Raw genomic sequence first — 27,005 nt, forward strand, 5'->3', positions numbered from 1 at the left:
TTTAAAGTGGTCGCGTCCTTCTCTTCACAAAGAATCAAATAATTAATAAAAGAAAGACAAAAAAAACTTTCACAAATGAGCTTCTACTACACGGATTTAAACAAATGAACGTGACAGAAATGGTTATATCCCCAAGGGAATTTGCCAGATGTTTCTTGACTATTACTTCCCGGTGCAAAGAACAGTGGGAAATGTGGTCAGAGTTTATAAATAAGGAAGACATCCTCAATGGTATTTCTCAATGGTAGCTAGATGCAATGTAATACTCGTAAATATGAAAGTTGTAACTGGGTGATATTATTCAAGTTACAGAGTATCATAAATGGTTACAATATTTTGTGAAATAAATAGTCAAATAATCATTCTTACGAGTCCTTAAGATTTTTGTTTGTGTCTTTCTTATAGAAATGTAAAAAAAGTCTTTCAAATAAAAATTTATATGGAAAACACAATAATTATATTTGGATGGGTCATCTGCAGAATTTTTTAAATGGGACAGTGTGGACATTTATCAATTAATCAAACTGACACTGTAAACTGAGTCAGTGGCTTAAAGAAATTAAATAAAACTAGTGGAAATCAATGATCTATTTCTGTAATTTAACGTCCACGTGATGGATGAAGGTGATTGGATTATTGGGGAGGGGGGGTAGTGTAGGGGGAGTGGGGTGGGTGAAGGCTCTTGGCTTTTGGTCTTTGCCTCATCTAACATCTGTAGATATTTAACGGTTTGAGGGTTAAGCAGACATGTCAGTCAAACGACTTGAGATGAGGGGGGGTCACGAGGGGGTGGGGTGCAGGGCGGGGAAATTGAGTGGCAGGGATTCCGCGAGACTGTCCCTGTAATTGGGGGAACAGCTGACTCGGTCGCGCGCTGGCAGATGGTGTGTGTGGGGTGGGGGTCTGGAAGGAGGGGTGGGGGGATTTGCATTCATTGTTCAGGCGCTTGAGGTCTGTCCAGAGACAATAACCTCGGTAAGAAGCAAGAGAGGATGGGGGAAAAACTTTCATTTTCAAAAAACGGGGGAGAAACAGAAAGAAACAGAAATTAATGTTAAAGAAGTTAAGAGTAGAAATTCATACAAGCCCTTTTGTCACGTATAGGCCTACCTGTCTGCAGCATTCGTGCACGCAGCTGCTGTAATCAAGTTTTGAAACTTGTGATTTTGTTTACGCAATCTTAATATTACGCACGAACTCTGAGGCATATGGCAACTGTTCAAATATGGTTCTGGCTGGGACTACAGCGCTCCTTGCCTTGTTTGTGACACGCTTGCAGGATATTTCCAAACTCACTGCAACATATAGCCTGTGTATTGTATCAAAAATATTGTTGTGATATTATTACAAATATATTGTGTGTTTTTGTATGTGTTTATGAATACATTGGCCCTTCCTTATTAGTGTTTCAGTGCCCTGTCTTTCACAACCAATGACCGAAATAAGATATGAGTAGTTTAAAAACCGACCGAGACAGCTTTAAATCGAAGTCCCACCATGGATAGCTGCTGTATGGTGGCAATCGACTGTGTCGATTCACAGAGAAAGCCACGAACGGAACTATGCGATGTTACTTGTTAACTTTACAACTGTTGCCGGAATATTGCCTTGATCATGATGTACATTTTTCGCACTGCCTAGTCGTTCGAATAGACGGCTCTCATTAAGGTCCAAAACCGTATCTATAAGCGCCTCGGATTTGTGCCATATTGTCTGTTGTTTTAGTAGTGCGAGCGTAGCGGTAAGATTAATTGGCTAACCGAGCTACTATTGTTAGTCCTGAAACTGATATGGGGCATCCTTTCAGCCGAATCAGGACTTTCAATCATGGGCATTGTTCACAGAAGAGCAGGGAGAGGGAGCGAGCGTGGAACCACGAATACGCGTCAGTCGGGAGCGCACGCGTGCGCTTACGTCTCTTTCGTGACTCTACTTTCAAATCAATAACAGAATCGCTACTGAATTGTCCTCATCTCAGCAAGACACATTTTATCCTGTTAGTCAGCTCCAACCTCGTTACCATACCAAGCGTTTTATCTGCTGTCCAAGCATAGCAGGAACGGGCACAACTTAGAATCTGTCATACGCTCTCTCCATTCCCAAATCAAAGTAATTCCGTCCACTGCTTAGCAGCTTGCCAAATGCCAACTCCGCATCAGTTTATCTAATATTATGTGCAAAATATTACGATTTTACAATTACCTGCAACAAGAACAACAGAACAACTAGTAGTAGGCTACTTCTACTGCTACTACTATACTACTACTACTGCAACTACTGCTACTACTACCATTAGCTGACTACTACTACTACGACATATAATAGCATAAGTCTGATAATAACAACAACGACAACAGCGATAATAATAATAATAATAATAATAATAATAATAATAATAATAATAATAAATAATGCAGTAACTTAGGTTAATTAAGGTTTCTGTGTATTTTTTTATTTGTATTTTTCAATTTTGAGCATCTTAAGAAAATGAACGATTTAAAAGAGCTCAGCAAATTTCCCATCTGTTTTTTCCTTCTGGTCATAAAATAAAAGATTTTCTCTGACACGCTTAATTTAATTGTAACAAGTTCATGAAGTTAGTAATTGTTGTTCCATTTAGTACATTTTAATACTTTAAATGATTTTGATAACATTATTTAAAAAATGGTTCTAAGGTTTTGTGAGAATCATCATCATATTATTATTATTATTATTATCATTATTATTATCTGTGCAAGTTGAATAAAAAGCGTGTCTTACTTTAAATAGCTGTAGAGTCTATGTTATCTGTATCTGCATTACACAGTCTTACACCTGAGCGTGCCCCATTACCTAACGAAAAGTTTGGACACGCAACACAGCGATTGGCTACAGCTGTATATGAAGCCTGCCAAAAAGTATTGCCAGCGTTGGCTTTTACACCAATCAGAGGAGGCGCGTGGACGATCAGTACTGAATACAGCTCCCAGCCCCTCCTCCAGCTCCGTCTGGGTAACTCATTCATGGTATAGGATCTTGAAAGCATCATTTGGAGCACTTGGTCCATGCATTCGGTTAACTGTTTTTCGTCTATCAGTCCGTTCGATCCTGGACCAGAAGGCACGACGAACCTTCGTTCATTGCAGGATAAGCTGAAAGGGTGTGCATGTATGTGTATAAGAACTATAATTTGTACGAGTGATTCTTTCCCGGACAGTTTACGTGTGCGTGTGTGCTGTCTTCATACGTGTACACGTATGTATGCATGAATGTATGCATGCATGTATGTCTTCAACAAAACAGGTGATCCTTGTTAGCAGTCGAACCGACATTTGGACGCATTCCTACTTTTTGGTTTAACAATGACTACACCTCAAAGGAAGATAAATCAGTTGCATATATTTTTACTTCAGGAGAACTTTTAAAGGCGAACAGGAGAAAATTACTGATTCTGGACAGATCTGATATTTCAGAAATTCAACAGCCTTTTCTTCGCGCTCGTATAAAACAGAAATCAACAGCACTGAACTTTTTGGGATCCACAGTTCTGCCAACATTTTTATTTAGATTGCATTTAATTAACAATTTGCTTTTGTTTATTCACACTCTTTTTGAACCAAAGTAGCAAAATCTGCATTGTTGTGTTGGTAAGTTAAATGTTCGGGATTCAAGAACAACTGATCAGAGAAGTGAACGGAATAAAAGAAAATCATCTTGGCTTGGAGATGGAGTCTGTCCGGTCCTGGGTACGGAATGTCGGAGTTGTGGATGCGAACGTCGCGGCGCAAAGGTAGGCTACAGTCCGAATTCTAGTCCAGCGTTAGATGTTAGACATTGTGTGTGATATGTAGGCTATAGCCCTATTTTGCGTTTCTATCTGCAGCCCATTTTAATGTCTGTTTTTGTAACTTGATGGACCCATGAAGTAATTGCCAAAAAAGGCAATTTAGATTATATCTGAAGTAACTTCAAAATGTACTGAGAAGAGTTGACGAACTTAATTTTTTGTGATTGTTATACCAATACACTCTTAGAGATTATTAATTAATTATCTGGCTTACATAGGCTGCAGACAATTTGTGATGGGTAAGCGTAATGTTATTGTCACAAGGGTGTCAGTTTAGATTTTTCCTTCCTCGAACCTATCCTATTTCTTAAGGTCAGCTTCCACTTAAACATCAGATATTTACCATGGCCTTTACCCACTTCATTTAATGTACTTCGGCTACTACCTGACAGCTGATCGTAATTATCTTTTCTGCTAACAGTACAACTTGTCTGTATCGTTTGTTGGCATATGAGGCACGTGAAACTGTTCTGTAAATCTGATGCAGTGTTTACCTACCATACCGCGAAGTTCTGGTTTATTTAAGTGTTTTATGTAAGGCGAATAAGCATGATTCAAACATAGGGCCCAGGGATGGCAGATGGACCGTATCTACACCCGCAGCTAAAATGGGGCTTAAAAGAGAGCATTTTGGATATTCTTTAAGCAATTGTATTATAAACCAAAAATGTTGAATTATACAATCGCCTACTTTCCATGCTTCGTCGTTACGTTTGATGCTAAACGCGTAATATTAACCCATATACAGGGAGAACAATGCCTTTTTAGAAGCAGCGCAGAAATTAAAAGCAACAGGTCACAGTCTGTGGCTCTGGCAATAAAGTTGACATTTTGAAAATAAATAAAGCAGTGAGCGGCCCGTGCTTTGTGTACGCTGAGCGCGCGGCGTGTCCGAGCTGCGCGCTGTCAATAGCGGGAGGTGCTTGTGTCACGAGCCACATAAAAGGATAAGACAAAACACGACAATGAAACAAAACAGCGTTCTGTCACGGAAAGACTGGTCGGAATAATATTATCTTGAGACGGAATCAAGCTTGTACCCTATATGTATGTGGGACGCGTATGCAAAAGTCGTTTTAATTTGTTTTGGGTTATGCTGTATAAATATATTTTGCTTAGTATAGAATCGTGTCGGAATTTCAAGAGAGCATCCATTCGCCGATGCATTCTCTTCAGTTAAATGTACAACAATTTAACAATAGAATACTTTTGCCTTGAATTTGCTTAATGTATAATAAATAGTCTTATAATGATAAGCTATGTTTGATGTCGTGGGCTACTGGCCCACAATTAATGTAAAACTTAAAAAGTTAGGCTGACAATGAGAATGAGAATAATTATTTACAAACTAAAATATCCTAGGCAATCAGACTGAACATTCCAACAGTTACATATGTCGATATATTTTAGGTTACATGAGTATGTTTAGTCATCAAAATGTGGTTACTTTGCCCCTTGCTAGTTTCTCTGTGTCATCTGAGAAAAATAAATACGTGTTAGGCCATACAACTTTAAAAAACAAGTTTTAAGCAAACTTAAAGCATCTGAATAAATGTTGATTGTGTCCGTGAATAAACAATCAGTTAATTTCCAAGGACAAATTTTCCTTAATAATATTGCTTGGTAAATAAGAGGTAGGCCCACACCGTTATGATAGTTCTGATATTATACGCGATTCTATGCTTTTAGTTGTATTTTTTTTCGATGTAAACGCTGTTAAATCGTGTTTTGAAAATGAAATGTTTTTTCAAATTTAAGATTATTGAATGACATCTGTCTTGCTAATAAAATATGCTCTCCGTGCACGCTATGTGCTGAGGTAGCTTCTGTATTTGTGCCGTTATAAATTGCTTAATTAAAACTCACCATCAAATGACTCTCCAAAGGTAGGTTCTAACTTTCTTGAGGCCCTATAATTTTTTATCTCAAAATCAATATTCAAAACGACGTTTCAGTGTTTACTTGAGTGGTTATAAACTGGACTATCATAAGGAAATATATGTTTACTACCAGACCAGTAAAAATGCAAAATATAGAACTTGCTTTCCATTACATTTAAAAGAGCAGAAGGTGTCTAATGCATAATTTAAAGCGACTTGCTTTATTTTATCACCCCCATTTAGATTATTGCAAAGAATGACTACTTCCAAAACTGTAATAAGCCTGAACTTTACACCTAACAGTAACTATATAAAAAATAATAATAAAAAACATTTATTTAGGCATACCTGTTCTGTGGGTAAAAGAAATACGCGCGAATTTTCTCCGAACTATTCAACCTGAAACATGATTATGTACTAACAAGACTGTGTTAAATTACCTGTGTGATAAAGGGATTGAGATCGATGATGTTGACCAGTTATGTAAGCTAAACCCTTCAACGCGCACGTTAAATCATTAATCATTAAAGCGCGATAGGCCTACACCTTGATCGTTGAGCGACAATAATCCCTGTCTTTTTATACTTTTACTGCAGGGAACCCTAATAAGCAGCGTAAATAAAATGCCCACACATGCTGTTGGGCACGTGCGTGTTAGAGGGAGCGCGAACTTGTTGGCAGCTGGACAGCTACAGCACGAGAACTTATGCAGGAGTAGAGGTGGTCTCATGATCATTTTGCATTTACAAAGTTAGAACATAATATCATAATAGTTATTATGTTGGCCTATTATATACAGGTCACAACAATGTTCATATTGCCATTATATTTTTAACTACTTAACTACTCAACATGAATGTATACCTTTTATCAGAATGCTCAGGTCTTGCAAAATCCAAAATAACTAATTGAAATTCATGCTTTTGTCGTCGTCAGAACTAATCAGCCGTGTATGCCTGAAAATTGTCCCGCAAAGGTAACAGTAGAGTTGTTTAGCCTATATTATATTAACTAATCACTTAGTGTAAATACGAGCCAATGAGTATAATAAATAAATAAATAAACCACCAACTCATTGCTGCAAGTTTTCTGGAAACAGACAAATATTCACAATTTCTCGGCAGACCTAAGAAGGTACATTTTAACGCTAGGGGAAATATTTCCAAGAGAAACAAGTTATGCTCTTCCAAATCTATATAGAGTAGACCCTACCTGAACGAAACCTTTAAGAAAAGGGGTAAACCGTTTTGAGATTTGTCGTGTTCTTATGGCCATCTGGAAAAATCACACAATGTAGTATCACTATTTTCAATAAATGATCCGAAGTTTTATAGGTTAAATCAGTAAACACTTACTTGATGCCATATTTAAACGATATTACTCATACAAATCTATGTTGTTAATTATTGCATTGATTTTATCCTAATTGCGGCCAGGGAAGGCTGCTGAAATTAGCTGGCCCTGTTATTTATTAATCAATTTTTTTTGTCAAAAAATTTAATAGCATAGAAGTGGTATAGCCTATTTATTGTAAGACCTTAATATTATTCTGTTGTACTGACTAAACACAATATGCATAAACCTAATATATGCATTTTCGTTAAACTTGTAAATTCAACATTAATCATCTCGTGAATTGTTTTCAATTAAGTCTAGAAATACAGCACGATAATATAGACTTTGAAATAAGTTCTTCCAAAGCAATGAACAAGCAATCCGGCTTCCACAAATTAAGCTTTAAGTCAAACCAAGGTCCAGATTCAATTTAATCGCAGCGCGCTTTGCCCTTTCCCCGTTCCTTCTCAACGTATTCCGTCAGTTCCATAGACCTCCAGATGCGTGACACGCAGAACGTAACGAGAAAGTACCGAGATGAAATTCGTCTTTCGAAATGAAAGGAAAATCACAGCGCAGCTTCATTGAATCATTGCGGTCTTGTATTAAAATAGACTGCTAAAATTATTCTTAAATATTTCGGCTATAAAAAAAAGTTTCTGGTCATAGAATTATTTTATTTTACACAGTAGGCTACATTTCATTGTTTTTAAGCAACTGTAGGTGGTAAAATATTTCTCTTTAAATTATATAAATGTAAAAAATATATATATATATGTATACATATATATAAGAAGCACATTTTAAAATTCTATATAAAAAGTATATGTAGGCTTTTAACTAGAATATAATGAAGCAATATACAAATGAAGTTAATTTGCCAGCTCTTTTTTTGCATGTCATTATTATTAGAAACCCTAAACCACTTAAACTTTCAATCAATGAACTACAATGAACATCACAAATGTATGTATTATACATTTAAAGAAGTGAAAGTGATATATATTTATTTTTGCAGTTTAAGTTTAGCTTACGGTACAGGCTGTGTTTATGAAACACACTCATGCTCATCACACTGTTGATGACGTTATCTGCGGTTAAAAGTCACAGTAGTTCTGTAGTGCTGTAATCTTTGCCAAGTTCTTGATAACTGTAAAAGTTTCACCCTCTTTATACATTTTTCTTGTGGTCTGTCCATTCGATGGTGTATTCACTACATAGTGCATGACAACGGCTGAAGATCACTGACTAAAACTCGGCGAACACAGTGCCTGTGTTTGACTCAATAAGAATATTAATTGTGTAATCGAATGCAACATCTCCTCACTTTCATTCAATTCCCAACTCTCTCCCTCTCTCTCTCTGTCTCTCCCTCTCTCTCTCTCTCTCTGACTCTGCTCTCTCTCTCTCTCTCTGCCCCTCTCTATCTCTCTATCTTTCACTTACACCCACATTGTGCCCCTGTTCTTGGATACTGTCTTAGTGTATTAGGTTGTCTCGCATTGCTGATAGTAGCAGCCTTAAAAAGGACCCCCCCCCCCTCCCTTCCCTCTTTCTCCCCAGTGGAGTGGCCCTGTCCCGGGCCCATTTTGAGAAGCAGCCCCCGTCCAACCTGCGGAAATCCAACTTCTTCCACTTTGTCCTGGCTCTGTATGACAGACACGGGCAGCCAGTGGAGGTGGAGAGGACGGCCTTCGTGGACTTTGTGGAGCATGAGAAGGTGAGCTTCTCTGCTTCCTTTTGATACCAGGCTGCTCACATTCCTTCACTTTTTGTTGCCAACTGCCGAAGGAGGCGCTGGTGTTTTTTATCGGTGTGGGCTGGTCTGGGGAATCGGACATTTCTGGCACCGTGACACACCATGCCTTCACTGAAGAATCATTTCAGTGTCAGATTTGGAGCTGTAACCCCTGCAACAAGTTGTTTTGCTCGTAAAAAAGGCAACTTGAGTCTGAGTTTGAATTTGGGTTTATTTTCTTGTGTGTTCTGGGTGAATCGCTCTCTTTCCTACCGCAACTCTGCTGAACTGAATATCACGTCCAAGAAAAGGGTGAAACAGTTCCTGTACTTGCGTAGTGACAGAAACAAATCGTCTTTGCTGAGAGGAAGGCTTGAATGGTTAGATGGAGAGGAGAGAGGGAGAGAAGGAGACAGAGATGTAGCAGATAATGAGGTGCTTGATGTCACCGGGGAAATTTCTGGTAAAGCTGAGAGTTCCTTTGGTCCAGTATTTAAAACTCTTAAGGAGCTAGTGCCAGAAAACAGGAAAGGTTTTCACTTGTGAGGAAAGCACAGAGCGTTCATCTGCGGATGTGAAAATGTTGCTTCATTCACTGTGGGAGAGTGGAGTGTGCTGAGCCAAGAAGAACTACAGTTCCCGCAAAAACTACAGTTCCCACACCACACGTTAATGTAAATAATAATACAGAAACTAACCACTGTGGTCAAAATTCCTTATGTATAAATAATAATAATAATAATAATAACAACAACAACAACAACAATAATAATAATAAATTATTATTATTATTATTATTATTATTGAAGCATGTCAATATGTCGTATTAAATGTTTATAGTGGATGGTACTCTTCGTCACAGTTACCATTTTTCATAGGCTTTGGCAACAGTCTGATTGTCCTGCCAACAGAGCATGAGTGAACTGAATCGAACGGAGAGAGTAAACAAGATCGCATGAAGATGCTATAAGCTTCTTTTTTTTACAGTTAATGAAGTTAATAAAGAAATTACTGATGCATAGTATTCTATGAGGATTTGTTTCAGTTAATTAATTTAATTTCAATTCATTTCCTGAGCTGACTGAACTGAAATGGAATTGATCTCAACCCTATCATCCTGCGTGAATTTCATTCATGGCACTGTCCTCCTCATCCTTCCTTACAGATACACTTTCAGTCTCTCTCTCTCTCTCTCTCTCTCTCTCTCTCTCTCTCTCTCACTGTCGTTCGATCTCTCTCTCTTTCATCCTCTTCTCTCCGGCCTCTCTGAAGCTATTTGTGTTGCTGTGGTGGGAATCTCCTCAGGGGCCAGTTAGAGAGATGGAGGGAGGGAGAGTGGAGGATGGGGGCCTTGATGGAGGGAGGGAGAGTGGAGGATGGGGGCCCTGATAGAGGGAGGGAAAGTGGAGGATGGGGACCTTGATGGAGGGAGGGAGAGTGGAGGATGGGGGCCTTGATGGAGGGAGGGAGAGTGGAGGATGGGGGCCTTGATGGAGGGAGGGAGAGTGGAGGATGGGGGCCCTGATGGAGGGAGGGGGAGTGGAGGATGGGGACCCTGAAGTATAAAGGAATGGAAGAAGAGAGGGAGAAAGACAGGGGGGTGGTTTCTGTGTTCAGCTTCTTTCAGCACCAGGGTTGTTTCCCTTCTGAAGAACATCCTCCTGAACGCACACCTGCAACACACACACACACACACACACACACACACACACACACACTCACACACACACACACACACTCACATGCACCTGCAACACACACACACCCTCACACACCTGCAACACACACACACACACACTCACATGCACTTGCAACTGCAACACATACACACACACACTCACATAAGTGCACCTGCAACACGCACACACCCTCACACACCTGCAACACACACACACACACACACACATGCACTTGCAACTGCAACACACACACACACACATACACTCACATGCACTTGCAACTGCAACACATACACACACACTCACATAAGCGCACCTGCAACACGCACACACCCTCACACACCTGCAACACTCGCACACACACACACTCTCATGCACCTGAAACACACACACATCCTCACACACCTGCAACACACACACACGTACACATAGTGTACGCAGTTAGACACAGCTTAGAGCCTTAGTGAGAGTAACACAGAGCATGCGCAGTTAGACACAGCTTAGAGCCTTAGTGAGAGTAACACAGAGCATGCGCAGTTAGGCACATCTTAGAGCCTTAGTGAGAGTAACACAGAGCATGCGCAGTTAGGCACAGCTTAGAGCCTTAGTGAGAGTAACACAGAGCATGCGCAGTTAGACACAGCTTAGAGCCTTAGTGAGAGTAACACAGAGCATGCGCAGTTAGACACAGCTTAGAGCCTTAGTGAGAGTAACACAGAGCATGCGCAGTTAGACACAGCTTAGAGCCTTAGTGAGAGTAACACAGAGCATGCGCAGTTAGACACAGCTTAGAGCCTTAGTGAGAGTAACACAGAGCATGCGCAGTTAGACACAGCTTAGAGCCTTAGTGAGAGTAACACAGAGCATGCGCAGTTAGACACAGCTTAGAGCCTTAGTGAGAGTAACACAGAGCATACGCAGTTAGACACAGCTTAGAGCCTTAGTGAGAGTAACACAGAGCATGCGCAGTTAGACACAGCTTAGAGCCTTAGTGAGAGTAACACAGAGCATACGCAGTTAGACACAGCTTAGAGCCTTAGTGAGAGTAACACAGAGCATGCGCAGTTAGACACAGCTTAGAGCCTTAGTGAGAGTAACACAGAGTTTACTCTCTCAGTTTAGGGCTCCATTGTCCTGCCTGGAGCAGCTTGGCTCTGTCCTGTCCTGAGTGTGTACACTGTGGTAAGAGAGCCATTAAACGGGCTGAACTGCAGCCCCCGCAGGGTCAAGTGTCCCTGTTATACAGCCACTGCTCTGCCTTAAACAAACAAGAGAATGATTCTGTGACCCCCCACATTCATTCATTCATTCCTTCATTACGGTTAGAGCCGCTCTGCTCCACCGCCATTGGCTTAACTGTGACTGCCTGTGACGCTGCGATTGGCTCAGCTGCGTTTGGCTCGACTGTGATTGGCCCTTTGCTTTTTCCCCTCAAGGAACAGACAGGAGAGAAGACAAACAACGGGACTCATTACAAACTTCAGCTCCTGTACAGCAATGGTGAGTGGCTGGCTCCCGGCTTCCGCACGCGCTCACACTGTCTGTCCTGTCGTCAGCACTTCCTGTCCGTTCAGCTATTCTCCGGTTTTTTCTTACTTAGAATCAGCCAAAATAACTTTAGAACAATGTTGGAACAGACCTGCAGCATGGCAAGACCCCGTGGTGGAGTTTCAGAGGAGAGTTGGAGTTTGACACCGACATTGTGGATCGTAATGAAAAGAAAGTAATAGTATAAAAAATTTGATCTGAAGACCTTCCAGGACTGGGCCTTTCTGTCCCACGTAACCTGGTCACATGACTCCCCTCTGTCCTCAGACACACTCGCTGCCTCTCGCTCTCCGTGGTCGTCCGCTGGGGTCTAACCCACCTCGCTCGTCTGTGCTTTCAACCCGGGACGAACCGGAGCCAATCGCTGCCGGCTTTTGTCGTGCTCGTTAAGGGAAGCGAGGTAAACTCGTTACGCCCCCCCCCCCGTGGTGTTCCGCTGATACGACGCAAGCTCTGGAGCCTCAGCTCCCAGGAGTCACAGACCCCCCAGCCCCCCAATCGGCACCCCAACCGGCACGACTGCCGTACCCAAGGGAGAGGAGATAAAAGCCTCTCCTACCAGTTCAACCCCCGCCCCCCCGCCACCCCCTTAACCCCCTCCGGCGATATCAAAGGGCTCCCGATTGATACTTTGATGAAGGGAATGTTTTCAAAATTACACTCTGTGAAGATGGCGCGGGGAGGGGGGGGGGGCACAGGAACGCGCTGCGTGAGAAGTGTGTCGTTGGGTTTGGAAACACCTCAGGGGTCAGAGTTACTCTCTGAGGAGCCACTTTTTCAGTGGTGCGGTTCAGATCGTGGAAAGCGAAGTTTCAGGGGGGTCGCCACCTTCGAAACCGCACCCGTGCCACATCACACATTGATGACACTGATCTCAGATCAGTCCCAAGTCAGTCAGAGGGCCTGTGACTGCTCCCCTAAGCCCTCTCTAACTCATCGGAGATCAGGGTTCCTGAGGGGAAAAAGAAAAGGACTTATTAGATAAGGAAATAACACTATATAATGATTAGTCAGGCCATTCAGCCCATCTAGGCTTATCAATTGCTTAAAGTTGAGAGGAGGGAAGTCAAGTTGAAATGCTGGAGTCTACTTAAACCCACAGACACTGCGGCCCTCTAGGACTGGAGGTAGACCCGCTGACGCTGCATAACCCCAACGCAAAAGCTTTTTGATATCATTTTGGAATTTACCTTCAACTAAATTTCCACCTGTGCTGACGCAACTCATCCTGAGAAATCTTTCGTCGTTTGCTTTAATCCCTTCGGCGAGTTTAAGGACCTCAGCGAGTTCCCTCCTCCCGCAGTCCTCCTTCTGGATGAAGTGTGGACCGGGAGTCAGAAGGTGCTGAGCGCTGTCTTCCCAGGCCTTCCCCATGCCTGCTGGGGGAAAGCTGCGCTCGGTGTGGGTCTTCCTCCCGAGGATGTGGCTCTTTAAATGGCCAGAGAACAGAGGCCTTGTCACCGAGGGCCCACACGGTCAGACGCCACGGTTGACGGGTCCCGGGTTTGGGTCAGCGCTTAGCCGGAACAGAGAAATCGAACCGCGTTTCTGTTCTCGGTGAAACGCGCGGTGGATTTTATGAGGCTTGAACATACCTGATTGCTGAGATGCGTACCGTCCGACTGGGGGGTTACATGTTACGTGGAGAGCTTACATCTGAAGTATTCTCCCTCTCCCTCTCACGCTCAATGTCTCTCTCTCACTCCGTCCGTCTCTCTCTCTCTCTATTTGTGTGTATGTCCAGGAGTGCGGACAGAGCAGGACCTGTACGCACGACTCATTGACTCAGTCACAAAACAGGTAGGGTCGCTTGAATTATGGGATTTGTGGTTTATCCTGTGATTTCTGGACTGAAACTAAAATGTCTGTCTCTTTCTCTCTCTCTCTCAGCCCATCGCTTATGAAGGTCAGAATAAAAACCCAGAGATGTGCAGGGTCCTGCTCACCCATGAAGTTATGTGCAGGTGAGACATGAACACACACACACACACAAAGATTTCAAATCTTCTTGTACTTGGGTCTGTTTGCACAATTGGAATCAATTTCGCACCATGTTACAGTAAGACAAAAAACTTCTCAAATGGGAGGATGACCGAAAATATGTGCAGTTTCTCCACCTCTCCACCACTTCACTGGCTCCCCATGTATCCTCCGCTGTTCCTCCCCATCTGCCCCCCTCCAACACCCCCCCCTCCTCCTGAGCCCGTGTGGATCTGGGGTCCCACACCCTGGTCCAGGACGGCTGCAGGGCGCGCAGATTTGTCATCACTCAGCACTTAGTTGATCAATTAAAGTGCTTCTGGTTCCGCAGTCGGACTCCCCTCGCTTGCCTTCCTGGCTCTGAATCAGTCGCTGATTTTTGGGGTGAAAGTAAAAGCCTGCACGCACCCTGCGGCTCTGTCCGGGACCGGGGTTACGCACCCCTGCCCTGGAACAACACCGCTTGGGTCGGCCTTTCGGGATGACAGGAGCTCTCAAACCGCAGACAGGACCCAGGGAGCAGAAGTCGGATTCTAGACGTCTGGGGGGTGGAAATCTATTTTGAAAGACATTTTGACATAAATAGACTTGGTTAACCCTCAACATAGCTCAGGGTTTTTACCAGGATATAGCCTGGCTACATTCAAGTCGACTAGAAAATTTTCACTTTTCAACCAAATGTAGCTGGGCTTTTCACCACAAAAATGTTACCTGGTAATAGTATTTGGATGTTTGTAGGGTGTGTTTTCAAATTATATCTGAAGGGCTGGTTAATACCATTAAAATTGTTTAAAATTACTTGCAATTCATCTGTTTATCAGCTGTTAATTACATGCATAGTAGGTCAAGCTTTTTATAAGGAGAGTTTAAGTGTTTTCAAGGAGTATAAACGTCATCTTTGAATAGTAGAAAATTGAGAGTGCTGAAAAATAAAGTTGGCTAGTTAAAGCATATGCTAATTTGTGTGCTGGAAAAGTTCATCTGAATAGTTTGAGCTTTAGTACTTGTGATGTAGCGGCAAAAAGGAAAAGAAAAAAGAAAGACAGAAGGACAGAGATTAAGAGTGGAGTGTCAGGGCCATTTCTGTCCTTTCTGTGTGTCTGTTTTGGGGGGGGGGGGGTACTTTAGTGAAATGAAGCGTGTGGGGGTACCCCCTTTTGACTGCCGCCGTGTCACAGTGCGCACGCTGGGCTGTTGAGACAAGGCTTTTTTTTTGGGGGGGGGGTGGAGACCTGAGCTTTGGAGGGGGGGGGGGGTGGCTGGGATTTGCCATTGTATAGCCAGCAGATGACTCACAGCTGGCTAATAACAGACGAGGAGACAGAGGGCAAGCGTCACAGCTGGGGGGTGAGTCTGTCAGACAGGCGGGGTGAGGGGTGGGGTGGAGTGGGGGGGGGGCGTGGGCGGGGCCAAGCTGGGACATAGGAAGGGTGAGTGGAGGTGTAGGGGTGGCAGATGGCTTGGGGTTGGGGTACTTTTGTTATGCAGCGATGAAGGAGGGGGGGGCTCATTCTCCATACACAAGACTAGAAACGTGTGTGTGTGTGTGTGTGTGTGTGTGAGGTAGGACCAGGCAGGAGAAAAGGGGGGTAGTTTGATTACAAAATCAAAGTGACAGATTGCTTGGCTGGCCTTTTTGCGTTTGAATGCTCCCTCTCGCCTCTCTTTCTCTGTCTCTCTCTCTTTTTTCTTTTTTTCTTTTTCTGTCCTCGTGCTCTGTTGTTGTAGTCTTCCTTTCTTTCTCTCCCTCCCTTCCCCTGTTTTTGTATTTTCTTTTTTGTTTTCTCTCAGCCTTTGTAGCGCCTGTGGCAGCAGGTCTGTGGGTCAGTCTGTAACCCCCCGCCCCCCACCCCCGAGACCGCGGGATCTGAGCCGGCACACTGCTGTCGCTCTGCCTGACCGCTCAGTCCACACGGGGAACGTTTGCGGTAGTTGTAGCGGGTTTCGCTGACCGCGCGGTTGTTCTGGCAGGTTTGGCTGGCGGTGTGGTCATTATGGCGGGTTTTCACTGACCGTGAGGTCATTATGGCGGGTTTTGACTGATCATGTGGTCATTATGGCGAGTTTTCACTGATCATGTGGTCATTATGGCGGGTTTTCACTGATCATGTGGTCATTATGGCGGGTTTTCACTGACCGTGAGGTCATTATGGCGGGTTTGACTGACCGTGAGGTCATTATGGCGGGTTTGACTGACCGTGAGGTCATTATGGCGGGTTTTCACTGATCATGTGGTCATTATGGCGGGTCTGACTGACCGCGGTGTTTGCTGTGTTTGTCTGCAGCCGCTGTTGTGAGAAGAAGAGCTGTGGCAACCGTAACGAGACCCCCTCGGACCCGGTCATCATCGACAGGTAAGACCCCGCCCCCTCCACCCCTGCCCTGCCCCGCCCCACTCCACCCGGGTCCTGCCCCACTCCACCCCTGTCCTGCTCCACTCTACCCTTGTCCTGGCCCACTCTGACACCCCTTCTCAAATTCACTCTGATGCCCAATCGCTGATGAGCAAACATGTAGTACTCCTTGGCACGGGCTCGACTTGTTCCCCGGACCTTTATGTGTGTGTGTGTGTGTGTGTGTGTGTGTGTGTGTGTGTGTGTGTGTGTGTGTGTGTGTGTGTGTGTGTGTGCGTATCCAAGCAGCCGTGGAAAAGAGCGTGTGCTAAACGTCTCGCTGTAAATGCCTGGTGAAAAAGAGAGGGAAAAAAAGGAAAAGAAAAGAAAAGGGCTGGCAGAGCGAGGCATAAAACCCGAAGCGGCATCGCTCGGCGACGGGATCACACAAATCAGCCGGACGCGTTTATTTGCCCGTAGAGACGGGGGCCCTGGCGTGAGAGGGAGGGTTATGGGGGGCACGAGGAAGAGGAGGAGAAGAGGAGCGAGGGGGGGAGGGTGGGAGGAAGGGAGGGAGTAGGGTTTGCGGGTTTTCTGGAGCGGGTCTGTGGCTCGTGGGCCCATAGGCCTGTACAGCTGCCCCCCCCCCCCCCCCGTTAGCCAACACCTCTGTCAGATGCCTTCAGCTAACCAGTGCTGCTAGCGCTAGAGGTGGCTACAGTCCATCGCCATAACTCTTTCTTGGTGCATGCCATATATTAGCCTCCCTGCCCCCCAATCACATGACATGAGGAGGCTGGTAATGGACAGTGCTGAATTTGTGATTTACAAACTCTGTTTCTGTGCACTGTGGTTGCTCACACTCGCACACACACACAGGCACACACACTCCGGCAACTTGCACACTTCCTCTTTCCCGAACATTGAAGCCTGAAATTGTCTATGGCTGAATATAGGTTGCCTCTTCGAGGAAGAAATATCATCTTGTGTGGTTTTGATTGCTTTTGACTGGTTTTATTTTACTGTTGTTGGTGACTATGGACAGTCTCTGATGTTCTGTAAGTCGTCTTTTTCTCCACATCTCAAGACTAACCTACACCCCTCTCAGGACCCGCCGGTGGGTCTCAGCCTGTAGTTTAGGAAGCAGTGAGCTGCGACCCCGGACCCTGGGGGAATCTGGTGCCCCTGGGACGGGCTGTCTCCCAAACGCCTCAGCCGCACGCTAGGCGCTGAGTGTCACGCCCGGAAAGGCAGCGGAACGGTGGAATTTTGAAGTCCGTCTTGTTCCAGCATCCCAGACTGTTCCGTGACTGTTGGAAATGGGAGCTGGAGCGCATTCAGAAGGACTGTAGTCCAAAATCTTGATGGTTCCCCAAGTTGTGCCGCCTATGTTTACTGTTTTTCATCTGAAGAAAGGAGTGAGAAAGTACACTTCCTGGTCCTTGCAGAGAGAACGGTACACTTGCCGGGGTATTTCGTGCTAATCGCTAAGCTCACAGTGAGTTAGGCGTGCATTTGGCTACTATCAGCTGAGGAAAAGCAAACATTTTCTCTGATTTGCTGTGACCATTTAAATTCTCTCTTTCAACCCATCCCCTTTTTCCAGTTTCTTGGTTTCTCACTCTCTCTTTCTATCCCCTATGGGCTCACTCTCTTTCTCTCTCTCTCTCTCCTGCTCTTCCTCTCTTCCCTCTCTTCTGGTCACGCTGGCTGGCTGTTGACAGTGCGTCTCTGAGGATCTCTGAAGATAGTTTTCTGATAATGGGAAAAAAGTTGTCTTTTGACTTTTCCCAGAATTCCTCCACCCAGCTGTTTTTCTCATTTAGCGATTTACTTTCCCAATGACCCCCCCCACCCCCCACCCCCCACCCACCCCCCCATGCTCCCTTTCTCACATCCCTCCATTTCACCAAAAAAGAAGAAGAAGGCGGCATTCATAAGTTGCTCGGAGGCGTTTGTAATACGAAGGATCTGTTTCACTGCTTTCTGGCCCAGGCTGGCTAATAGCTGCCCTCTTTGTGTCGAGAGGCCGGGATTAAAAGGCATCTTTGACCCGCCCTTCTAATCGCGAGGCTGTGATCCCTGCAGCCGTCCAGGTTTCTCCCCCTCCGGGGGGCAGGGACCGCGCTCCGCTGGGACCCGCATTAGCGGCTTGGTAATTTTTGATTAGCGGGTAGGTCAGCACGAGGGGTTTGTGGCCGCCCGGGTCCTAGCCTAGCCGCACGGCGTCTTTCTGCGCATCGCTGTGGCTGTGCTGCAGATTCCGCCGCGTTTATTCGCTGGGAGAATGGAAGAGACATGAACACGGAGGGCCCTGCATGCTAATCTGAATCCAGGCCCTTCTTTATGTTCAGTGGGATTGCCTGCTTGTGTTGATGTGTGGGTGTGTTCAGGTGAGCATGTATGTATGTTGTTTTTTTTGGGTTTTTTTTTTACTGAACAATGATGTGTGTGTGTGTGTGTGTGTGTGTGAGGTTGTTAATGTGTGTATGTGTGTGTGTATTTGTGAGTCTGTGAATGTGTGTGTGTGTATCTGTGTGTGTGTGTGTGTGTGAGTCTGTGAATGTGTATGTGTGTATCTGTGTGTGTGAGTCTGTGAATGTGTATGTGTGTATCGGTGTGTGTGTGTGAGTCAGTGAATGTGTGTGTGTATCTGTGTGTATTTGTGTGTGTGCGTGTGTGACTGTGTATGACCCTTTCCCTGACCTTTCCCCCCCGGTCGCTGCTCCAAACCTAAATTATTCATGTGTCTACAGCGGGGTGAGTCAGCCCCGTTTGTGTGAGTGCAATCAGCCTCCTGCTTCCAGCTCCAACACCTGTTCTCCAATTAACATGCAGCAGGCCGAAGACCCACCCCCCTCCCTCCTCCCCCCTCGCTCCCTCCCTCTCTCATTCATTCTTCTCCTCTTCTGTCCATCCGCGTCATTCTGTTTCCCATCCTTTATCTGCTCCTTCATCAACCCTCTGCTCCCCATCAGCCTTTTTACAATGGTTTCATTCCGTCCTTCATAGAATTTAGAATTTTAATTTTTCATTCCGCATTTGATCACGGCCAATAAGCAGAGTACCAGAGCCATGTATCTGCCCTTCCCTCTTTCCCCCACACGCACGCTCTCAATTTTTCTCTCAGTTCACCCCCCCCCCACCCCCACCCCTTTCGCCATCTAATATTGAAATAATTAGACGATGTCATTAGAACACCTCACAAACACAAGGGGTTTCCCAATTCCCCGGGCTCTCCTTCCTTTCTCTTCTTAATCTGCCTCCCATATTGCTGGGGCTTAACCCCCCTCCCCTGCCCCCTTACCCCCCCCCCTTTGCCCCCCATCCCCCTCAGTCCGGTCCATGCGCCCCCCCGCCCTCCACACCTCAGCCTCGCTCTTCCCCTTAATCCTGCTTATATATAAAGAAGAGAGAGGGGATTACATATGATCCATTTGGAGAGAATGGGGTGGGGGGCTGTGAGGTGGGGGGGGGGCGTCATTGTGGGGGTCTACCCTACGCCAGGACATGGGCAACAGCAGGGCTCCCCAAGAAATATCACCCCCGGTCGCCGTTGCTATCAGCATTGTCTTGTGTTGCCATTGTCCCCCTGCTGTATGCTCTCTTGAATGGCTCTCCTCGCTGCATGCTATCGCGGTCAGTTTATCATAGTCACTGGGACAACAGATGGAAACGCGCTAGCTAATTAGCTCAATGGCTAAACTCTGCTAATACTTGACTTGTAAGTTGTACATTGTCCCCGTTAAAGGAATTGATAAATAAATGAGTCTCGGCTCTTGGCTGGCTATTGGAGGTGATGAGGCTCTAGGACTGGTTGACGTTAAGATTTCCCATTAAACCTTGCATAGGCAGCGAATCCCCCATCAACTTGAGAGGTTGTGCTTCTTGCCTGTACCACTTCAATTGGATATGCAATGGTTGGGTAGAAGACAATAAAACTGGTTTATAAAACACTTGTACTGCATGCATGAAAGAAATGAATCTTCCAAAGGGAAAAAGATGAATTATGGACTTAAATAATATTTATGATGAGGACTAGAGGGCTTCCTTTGGAAAAGAATTTGGACAACAGCACTAGAATGAGAGTTTCTGCTTTTATGTAGTATAAAACTATGTAACTTCAATCCAGATAACTTCCTTTTTTGGAAAATTTGAGTTTTGCTGTTCCAGGATTCCACACCAAGTACAGAAACAGTTAAACCATGAATGCTAGTTAAAAAGTACAGAAGAGAAGAATTACAAATAACACATTGATGAATCTCCCCAAAATATATGCGTTAAGTGCTTTTGTTGTCTCAGTTATTTACATTCAATCCTACATTACATGGATTTATTGATATGACCGTCTTCTCAAGTTAAACAGTATTGTGTTGATTTTGTGTATGCAGCATGGCTTATGTGAGGTCTATGCTTGCTGAGCATTCTTATACGTGTTTCTGTGTGTGGTGACCAATTTTCTTATGTTTTGTTAGAGACCACTATAATGCAGGTAATATGTTTTTACCAGAACTATTGAATCATAGACCCAGGGTTCTGTGAATTCCTGTGTGATCCTACTCTTGGTTATTTTGAGGTAGAAGGATAATAACAGTAATATCTCAGATGCTTTGTAAAATCTCTGAGACTTTTGACTGTTTGCGTGTTTGCATGTTGATTGGGAACCCATGAATCATCGTTATACAGCACCAGGGTGGGGGTGACGATTTAGGATTTTGGGGGGGGGGGGTTGGTTGGGGAGGGGGCAGCGGGGGTTATGAGTGCCAATTACCTTTCGTGGATCAATATATAGACAGACGAAGAGGAAAGAAGAATCCATGGAAAGAGTAGCGGGGGGTAAGGAAATCAATGACGTGCGCTATCTCACTAATTGATCGTGTTTGCATGGCCACCTTTTTAACAAGGAGAATAATCGATCAAAATTTTCCAATCGCGTCAATATGGCCTTTCCCTTCCCCTTAAAACGAGGAGCATTTCGCTGAAACAGAACCCTGGGGACGGGATATTTGGGGGCGGATGAGAGGCATGGCTGCTGCCTCCCCAAATTTGGGATCTATTCGCCCATTTTATTCGCCAATCAGCATTCTCTAAATAGTCGTCAGTGGCCGCGAAAGAAATTGTAAGAATTTGAACGGCAAGATGTTCAGAAGCAGCGTAAGATATACAGTGCGCTGTCTGTGCACTTCCTGTCACTTCTGTCGATGTAATTAGTGTTCTGTGGCTATTGCTTTTCTTTGAGATAGTAAGCTGGACAGAGAGGAATCTATTACTTTTAATCTCACGCCGCAGATTTCATTGATTGCTCTGGGTTCTGAGACCAGTGAGTAACGTAAAGGGACACAGCGCTGACAGTTCTGTTGGGAAGTCCCTTTAAAGGATCCCTATAACCAAACTGCAGAGCTGTGTTCTGGCTGTGCGTTTATAACTCTTTAAACACTGAGTTTTACCACTGAAAAATATTAGGGTTGTTCTACACTGACTGGTTTAGCTGATGTTTGCTTTCAGAGAAAATGTTATTGGTTTTCTCGTGACTCCAAGACACCTGCTTGCATTTAAGCAACATCATGCATCGATACTTTTGCAGTTAAAATCAAACATGAAGATTTTTTGTTGTTTCAGAGACATAATATGAAGAATGTAACAATTGCCAAAATTCACTTGCCTTGTCTTTTGATAAAAAGTTAAGGACAAATATTAATTGAATGCACACAATTTAAAGAACATTAAATTGTTATTATTATTATTATTTTTTAAATAGCAACAAAAAGTGTAAAAAGCATTTTAAGTTTTTGTCCAGGTATTTCTCAGTGTTTCTGCACATTCAAACTGTACAGTTAGGCTGCGCATTTAAACTCTACAGACAGCATTTGTCTCTGTCTGTCCATGCAGGCCTCTTCTTCATAGGCTTCAGATTTAGATCTGTCTGCACATTATATTTGAATATACCCATTTGTATCAGAATGCCTATGTATCAGCAGATGTTTCTCTGTGAACCACCGATCTCCCTGTCTCGGTATTGGACCGCGTACCTGTCATTATCGTTTCTCATTTGGACATATCTGGCTCTGTGCCCTTATCGTTATGTTGCTCTCAGTTTTAAAGTACAGTATGTTTGTGCAAATACCCAGCATGCACTGCATTTTCTCAGCAGCTGAAGGTTTTGTGGCCGTCGGTTGCTGTTTCCCTGCCCTCTCCACAAAGGCGCTGGCCTCTCATTGTGATATAAATGGAGGAGAACGCGGTTTATCCCCTTCCCAAGGAACCCTGGAGAACACACAGGGAGAAGGAATTTTTTTTGGAAAAGCGCGCAAAGCAATCGGCAAAAAAAAAAAAAAAAAAATGTAAGCAACAGCCATTTTTTTTTTCTGAGCGGTGTCAGAGTTCGAATTCCTTCCTCTTTCCCAGACGTATAGTCAGCAGCGACCGAACCTATCCTCACCTTGGAGGACGTCCGCACGCTCTCTCTCTCCCCCCCCGACTCTCTCTGCTCTCAGCCTCATTCGGGTTAGACGGCCCCCGTTCCGGTGGGGTTTTTTTTGGTTTTTTTATCCGTGCATCACGTGGGTCCCCTGACTCGTCTACCTGTGACGCTCCAGAGCTGCGATTCCTCGGCCTCCCGGCAGCACGGTGCAGACAGGACTTTCCCCTTTAGGGGGTCCTGTTTAAGGCCTCATTGACACCCTCTTTCCCGTAGCAAACCTTTCTGCATCAGCAGCCCCGGAGCGTTATTCTTCAGCGTTAGCGGGGGGTCATCCTGCGGCGCTGGCATGTGGTAGCCGAGTGGGGGGGGGGGGGGGGGTGGCGGGGGGGGGCGGGGGGGAGGTGACTTACGCAGATCGATGGCGTGACACGGCGATCTCCGCCAGCTCACTCTCGCTCGCCGCGGCCCCAAACAGGCCGACCTCGTTTGCAAAAAAAAAAACGAGTCCATCGCAATTAGCGCGAGGGTGGCCGCCTGAGCGTAATGTTGAGACGCGTCGGTTTGACGTTGCTATAGCGATGCTGTAGTCCCAGTTGTGCTGGGCCCGGGGGGGGGGCGTGTCTGGTTGCGACTGCGCTGGTGGCCGGATTGGCAGGGTTAGCGGTGCCAGCTGTAGCCGTGCAGGCGCTGCAGGTACAGGTGAGAGAGAGACCAGGCTGAGGCAGACGGGTGAGCCTCGCTACGTTTCAGCAGTCTGCTGGAGACAGGCAACGGACCATGGCTGACATGCAACCAGACTGAGCACACACACACACACACACACACACACACACACACACACACACACACACACACACATACACACACACGCACACGCACACGCACACACACACACATACATACACATCAATACACACACACACACAACACACCTACACACACACACACACACACACACATACACACACACACGCACACACACACCTAAACACACACACACACACGCACACACACACATACATACACATCAACACACACCTACACACACACACACACACGCAACACACACACACACACACACACACACGCACACGCACACTGACAGCCTCACACACACACACACACACACACACACGCACGCACATACACACACGCACACACACACGCACACACACACTGACAGACTCACACACCCACACACACACGCACACACACCGGTACACACACATGCACAGAAACCCTGTCACCCTCCCCACCCCAGCTGTGGCTGCTCCTGGACGCTCCCTTTGGACTTCCTGTCACACTGAGAGCCTCACTGGGGGACACTTGTTCCCCTGTCGCCGGGTAGAATTAAAGATTCCAGAGGCTGGGAAATCAGCGGGTATGGGGACTACAGCGCTCAGCCGTGTGTTTCAATGGGGGAGGGGGGTTTGCTGGAGGGGGGGTGGTGTTATCTTTTCCCCATGAGGAATAAGAGAGGGAGAGAGACAGAGAGATGGGAAGGGAAAAAAGAGAGAGAAAGCAGAAAGTAGGAGACAGAACTGCTTCTGCAAGTTCACTTCTTATGCAAATAATGGATATTTGTATTTTCGAGAGAAGTGGTAAATTATTATTATTATTATTATTAACAACAGATTAATAATGCTCAATAGTAAAGAGATGAACAAACTGTATGTTCTGTCATTCATACGTATCCAGGTGCTCTCTGGATATGTGGGTCATCAATCACGGCAACAAGGAACAGATATTATATCAACAAAGCTAGCAAAAATTTAAGTGAAAAAATCTGAATTTTGCTTCAACACCAACATGCATCCAAATCCACAGTGATCCACACTGAAATGTTGGGTGGGAGTGCAGAAAAGATCCAATGTGTGTGTTACACCACACATTTTACCATTATATATATTCAGTTGGCTATTAGAGTACGGTTCTGGTCCACGTTGAGTGTTGGGCTGGGCCCTCCCCCCCTCCCCCCATTGGATTTGGGTTGTTTTCTTTAGGAGAGTGTGTGGAGGGGGCCATCGGAAACACAGAGCGGTGGAGAAATGTTTTCTCAGGAAATGGAAACGGACTGCAAATAGGGCTAATGTGAGGGAACGGGGGTGGGGGGTGGGGGGGGGGAGATTGGGGGGAGTTTCGGATTTTAGAGGGGGGTGGGGGAGCGGTCGTATCTGTAGCTGAAAACTATGCCTCCCTCAGCACTTCCTGTTGCTGAAACCGTTGGAGCATAGTTGTGGAAGTGTTGGGGGAGCGTTTGGGGAAAGGCCAGGGGTACATTAATGGATTTTTGGGGGAAACGTTGTGCTACCGTGAGCGGGAGAGAGACTTCCTTTCCATGCAGGAAGACCAGCCCATTTGTCTGCTCTCTCTCTCTAATAGGTTTCACCTTCAGCAGAGATTAAGTGAGTGACAGAAGGATGTTCTGGCGGGCAGGGAGGTGGTGTGTGTGTGTGTGTGTGTGTACTGAGATTCTTATAATGATGTGACTCTGTCAGGCAGATGTCATTGGTCAGTTTGTCAATGTAATCAGTAGATGGAGAAAAGGACTATGGGTAGTGAAGTTATGTGCGCGCGCGCCTGTCGTAGGCAGTGACATCACACATCGTTAGGGGATCAATTCATTCATCCCCTGAGCATAGGGCTGTTGACCTTTCACACACAAATCTCAGCGCGTTTAGCCAGAAGCCGCGTGTTCGCAGGTACAGGCGCTCGCTCCTCAGAAGGGAGGGCGCGGTCTGCTCATCGCCCGGCTGAGTGTGCAGAAGTTCTTTCACTGGAAAATCACAGAGGAAAACAGAACAGTGGCCAAGGCGCCTTCTCTTTTCCTGGACCAGCTCAGCTCTGTTAACACATAATGGCAATCACGTAAATCACACGTATACTTTGCTGAACTTTAATGGGGCGTAATTGTACCCTAATGTAATTGGGCTGGGGGGTGGGATAGCCCGCCCCCCTGTGCGTGTGTGAGTGTGTGTGTGTGTGTGTGTTGGTTTTACTAACACTAAGCATTTGTTTTCTTTGGCTCAGACGATGGTGTGTATAGTGTAGGGGTGGGGCAGTTTGGCGGGGGGGGGGGGGGGGGGAGGGAGGGGAGGGGTCAATCTTTTCCTTGAAGGGGTCTTAAATTTCCCTAATGGCTTAATGACGCCCCCGGCGATCCCCTGTCCCTGCTGGCAGCCTGCTTGTTTGTTTGTTTGTCTGCCAGTCAGGAATCTTCTGGAAGGAATCCCTTTCCCGTGCGGGCCCGGTTACACGTCGCCATTTTATTTCCTCTGTCGCCCCCTCGCCGCTCGCACTGCCTTCTGGGAATGCGGGCGTGTGAATTGCGGCCATTAGGGATCTGGCGCAATAAAATAATAAGAATGTTATTTATTTGCTGTGCGGGCCTGTGCGTCTTGGCAGTAAGGTTCTTAAGTTTATGTCTTAAACAGAACCTGTGATAGCTTTGCCCTGTTTTTCATTCTCAACAGCACAGTTTTTTTTAAAGCTGTTTATTTGTTTTTTTCTAATTATGCAGAAACCGAACAGCACCATACAAATGACCTCTTGCTGTATAGTGACACAGTTAACGGATACAATGGTGAATATCACCAAAACAATGCAACAAAAGAAAAGTCTGCATATGTGACTTTGTGTGCAACGCTAAAGGGTTAAAGTATTTTGAATCAGTATTTGACTCAGAACTGAATACTGTACATTGTGAATGTGTGTACCAATTCCTTTGTGCATTATCTCTCCCTCTCTCTCTCTGTCTTTCTCTCTTTCCCTCTCTCTTTCTCTCCCTCTCCTCTCTCTCTCCCTCTCTCGTTTCTGACTAAATGTCCTGATGAATCTGTCAGGGCGGAGGGCATGGGGGGGCTGTGGCCGCTGACAGCCTCCCAGCAGGCCTGCTGAGCCCCCGACATCCCACCCTGCCCCCCCCCCCCCACCCCGCCCCCATCCCACCATCCACCTCCCCCCCCTCCTCCTCCTACTCCCCATCTCTCCTTCCCTCCTTCCCTGGCCTGTGGACATTTGCTGTGGATTAGGCACGGACAGTAAATTACAGCACTTTGGGCCCGTGAGTGATTCCATACCCATCACTTCACACGTCCATAGCTCCCCCACCACCCTCCCTCTCCCTCTCTCTCTCTCTCTGTCTGCTCCCTCTCTCTCTCTCTTCCTCTCTCTCTCCCCTCCTCTTTCCATCTGCTCACATTGTTCCTTTTCTTCCTGTAACTCTTGCTTATTCTTTATTCCTCCTTCTCACGTTCCTTCGTTCT

General features: G+C 45.5%; 1 protein-coding gene across 1 annotated transcript in view; it reads left to right on the forward strand.

Moving 5' to 3' along the window:
• Window positions 1-2,716: 2,716 nt before the first annotated feature.
• The window catches only part of ebf2 (EBF transcription factor 2), a 43,780-nt gene continuing 19,491 nt past the window's right edge, over window positions 2,717-27,005 (forward strand). The window contains exons 1-6 of the mRNA XM_064353792.1: window positions 2,717-3,769; window positions 8,605-8,761; window positions 11,895-11,958; window positions 13,751-13,806; window positions 13,897-13,970; window positions 16,272-16,340. Of these exons, the coding sequence (XP_064209862.1) occupies window positions 3,636-3,769; window positions 8,605-8,761; window positions 11,895-11,958; window positions 13,751-13,806; window positions 13,897-13,970; window positions 16,272-16,340 (554 nt within the window). The 5' untranslated portion in view covers window positions 2,717-3,635. The remainder of the gene's footprint in view (window positions 3,770-8,604; window positions 8,762-11,894; window positions 11,959-13,750; window positions 13,807-13,896; window positions 13,971-16,271; window positions 16,341-27,005) is intronic.

Source organism: Anguilla rostrata, chromosome 10, assembly GCF_018555375.3.
Source record: "Anguilla rostrata isolate EN2019 chromosome 10, ASM1855537v3, whole genome shotgun sequence".
NCBI lineage: Eukaryota > Metazoa > Chordata > Actinopteri > Anguilliformes > Anguillidae > Anguilla > Anguilla rostrata.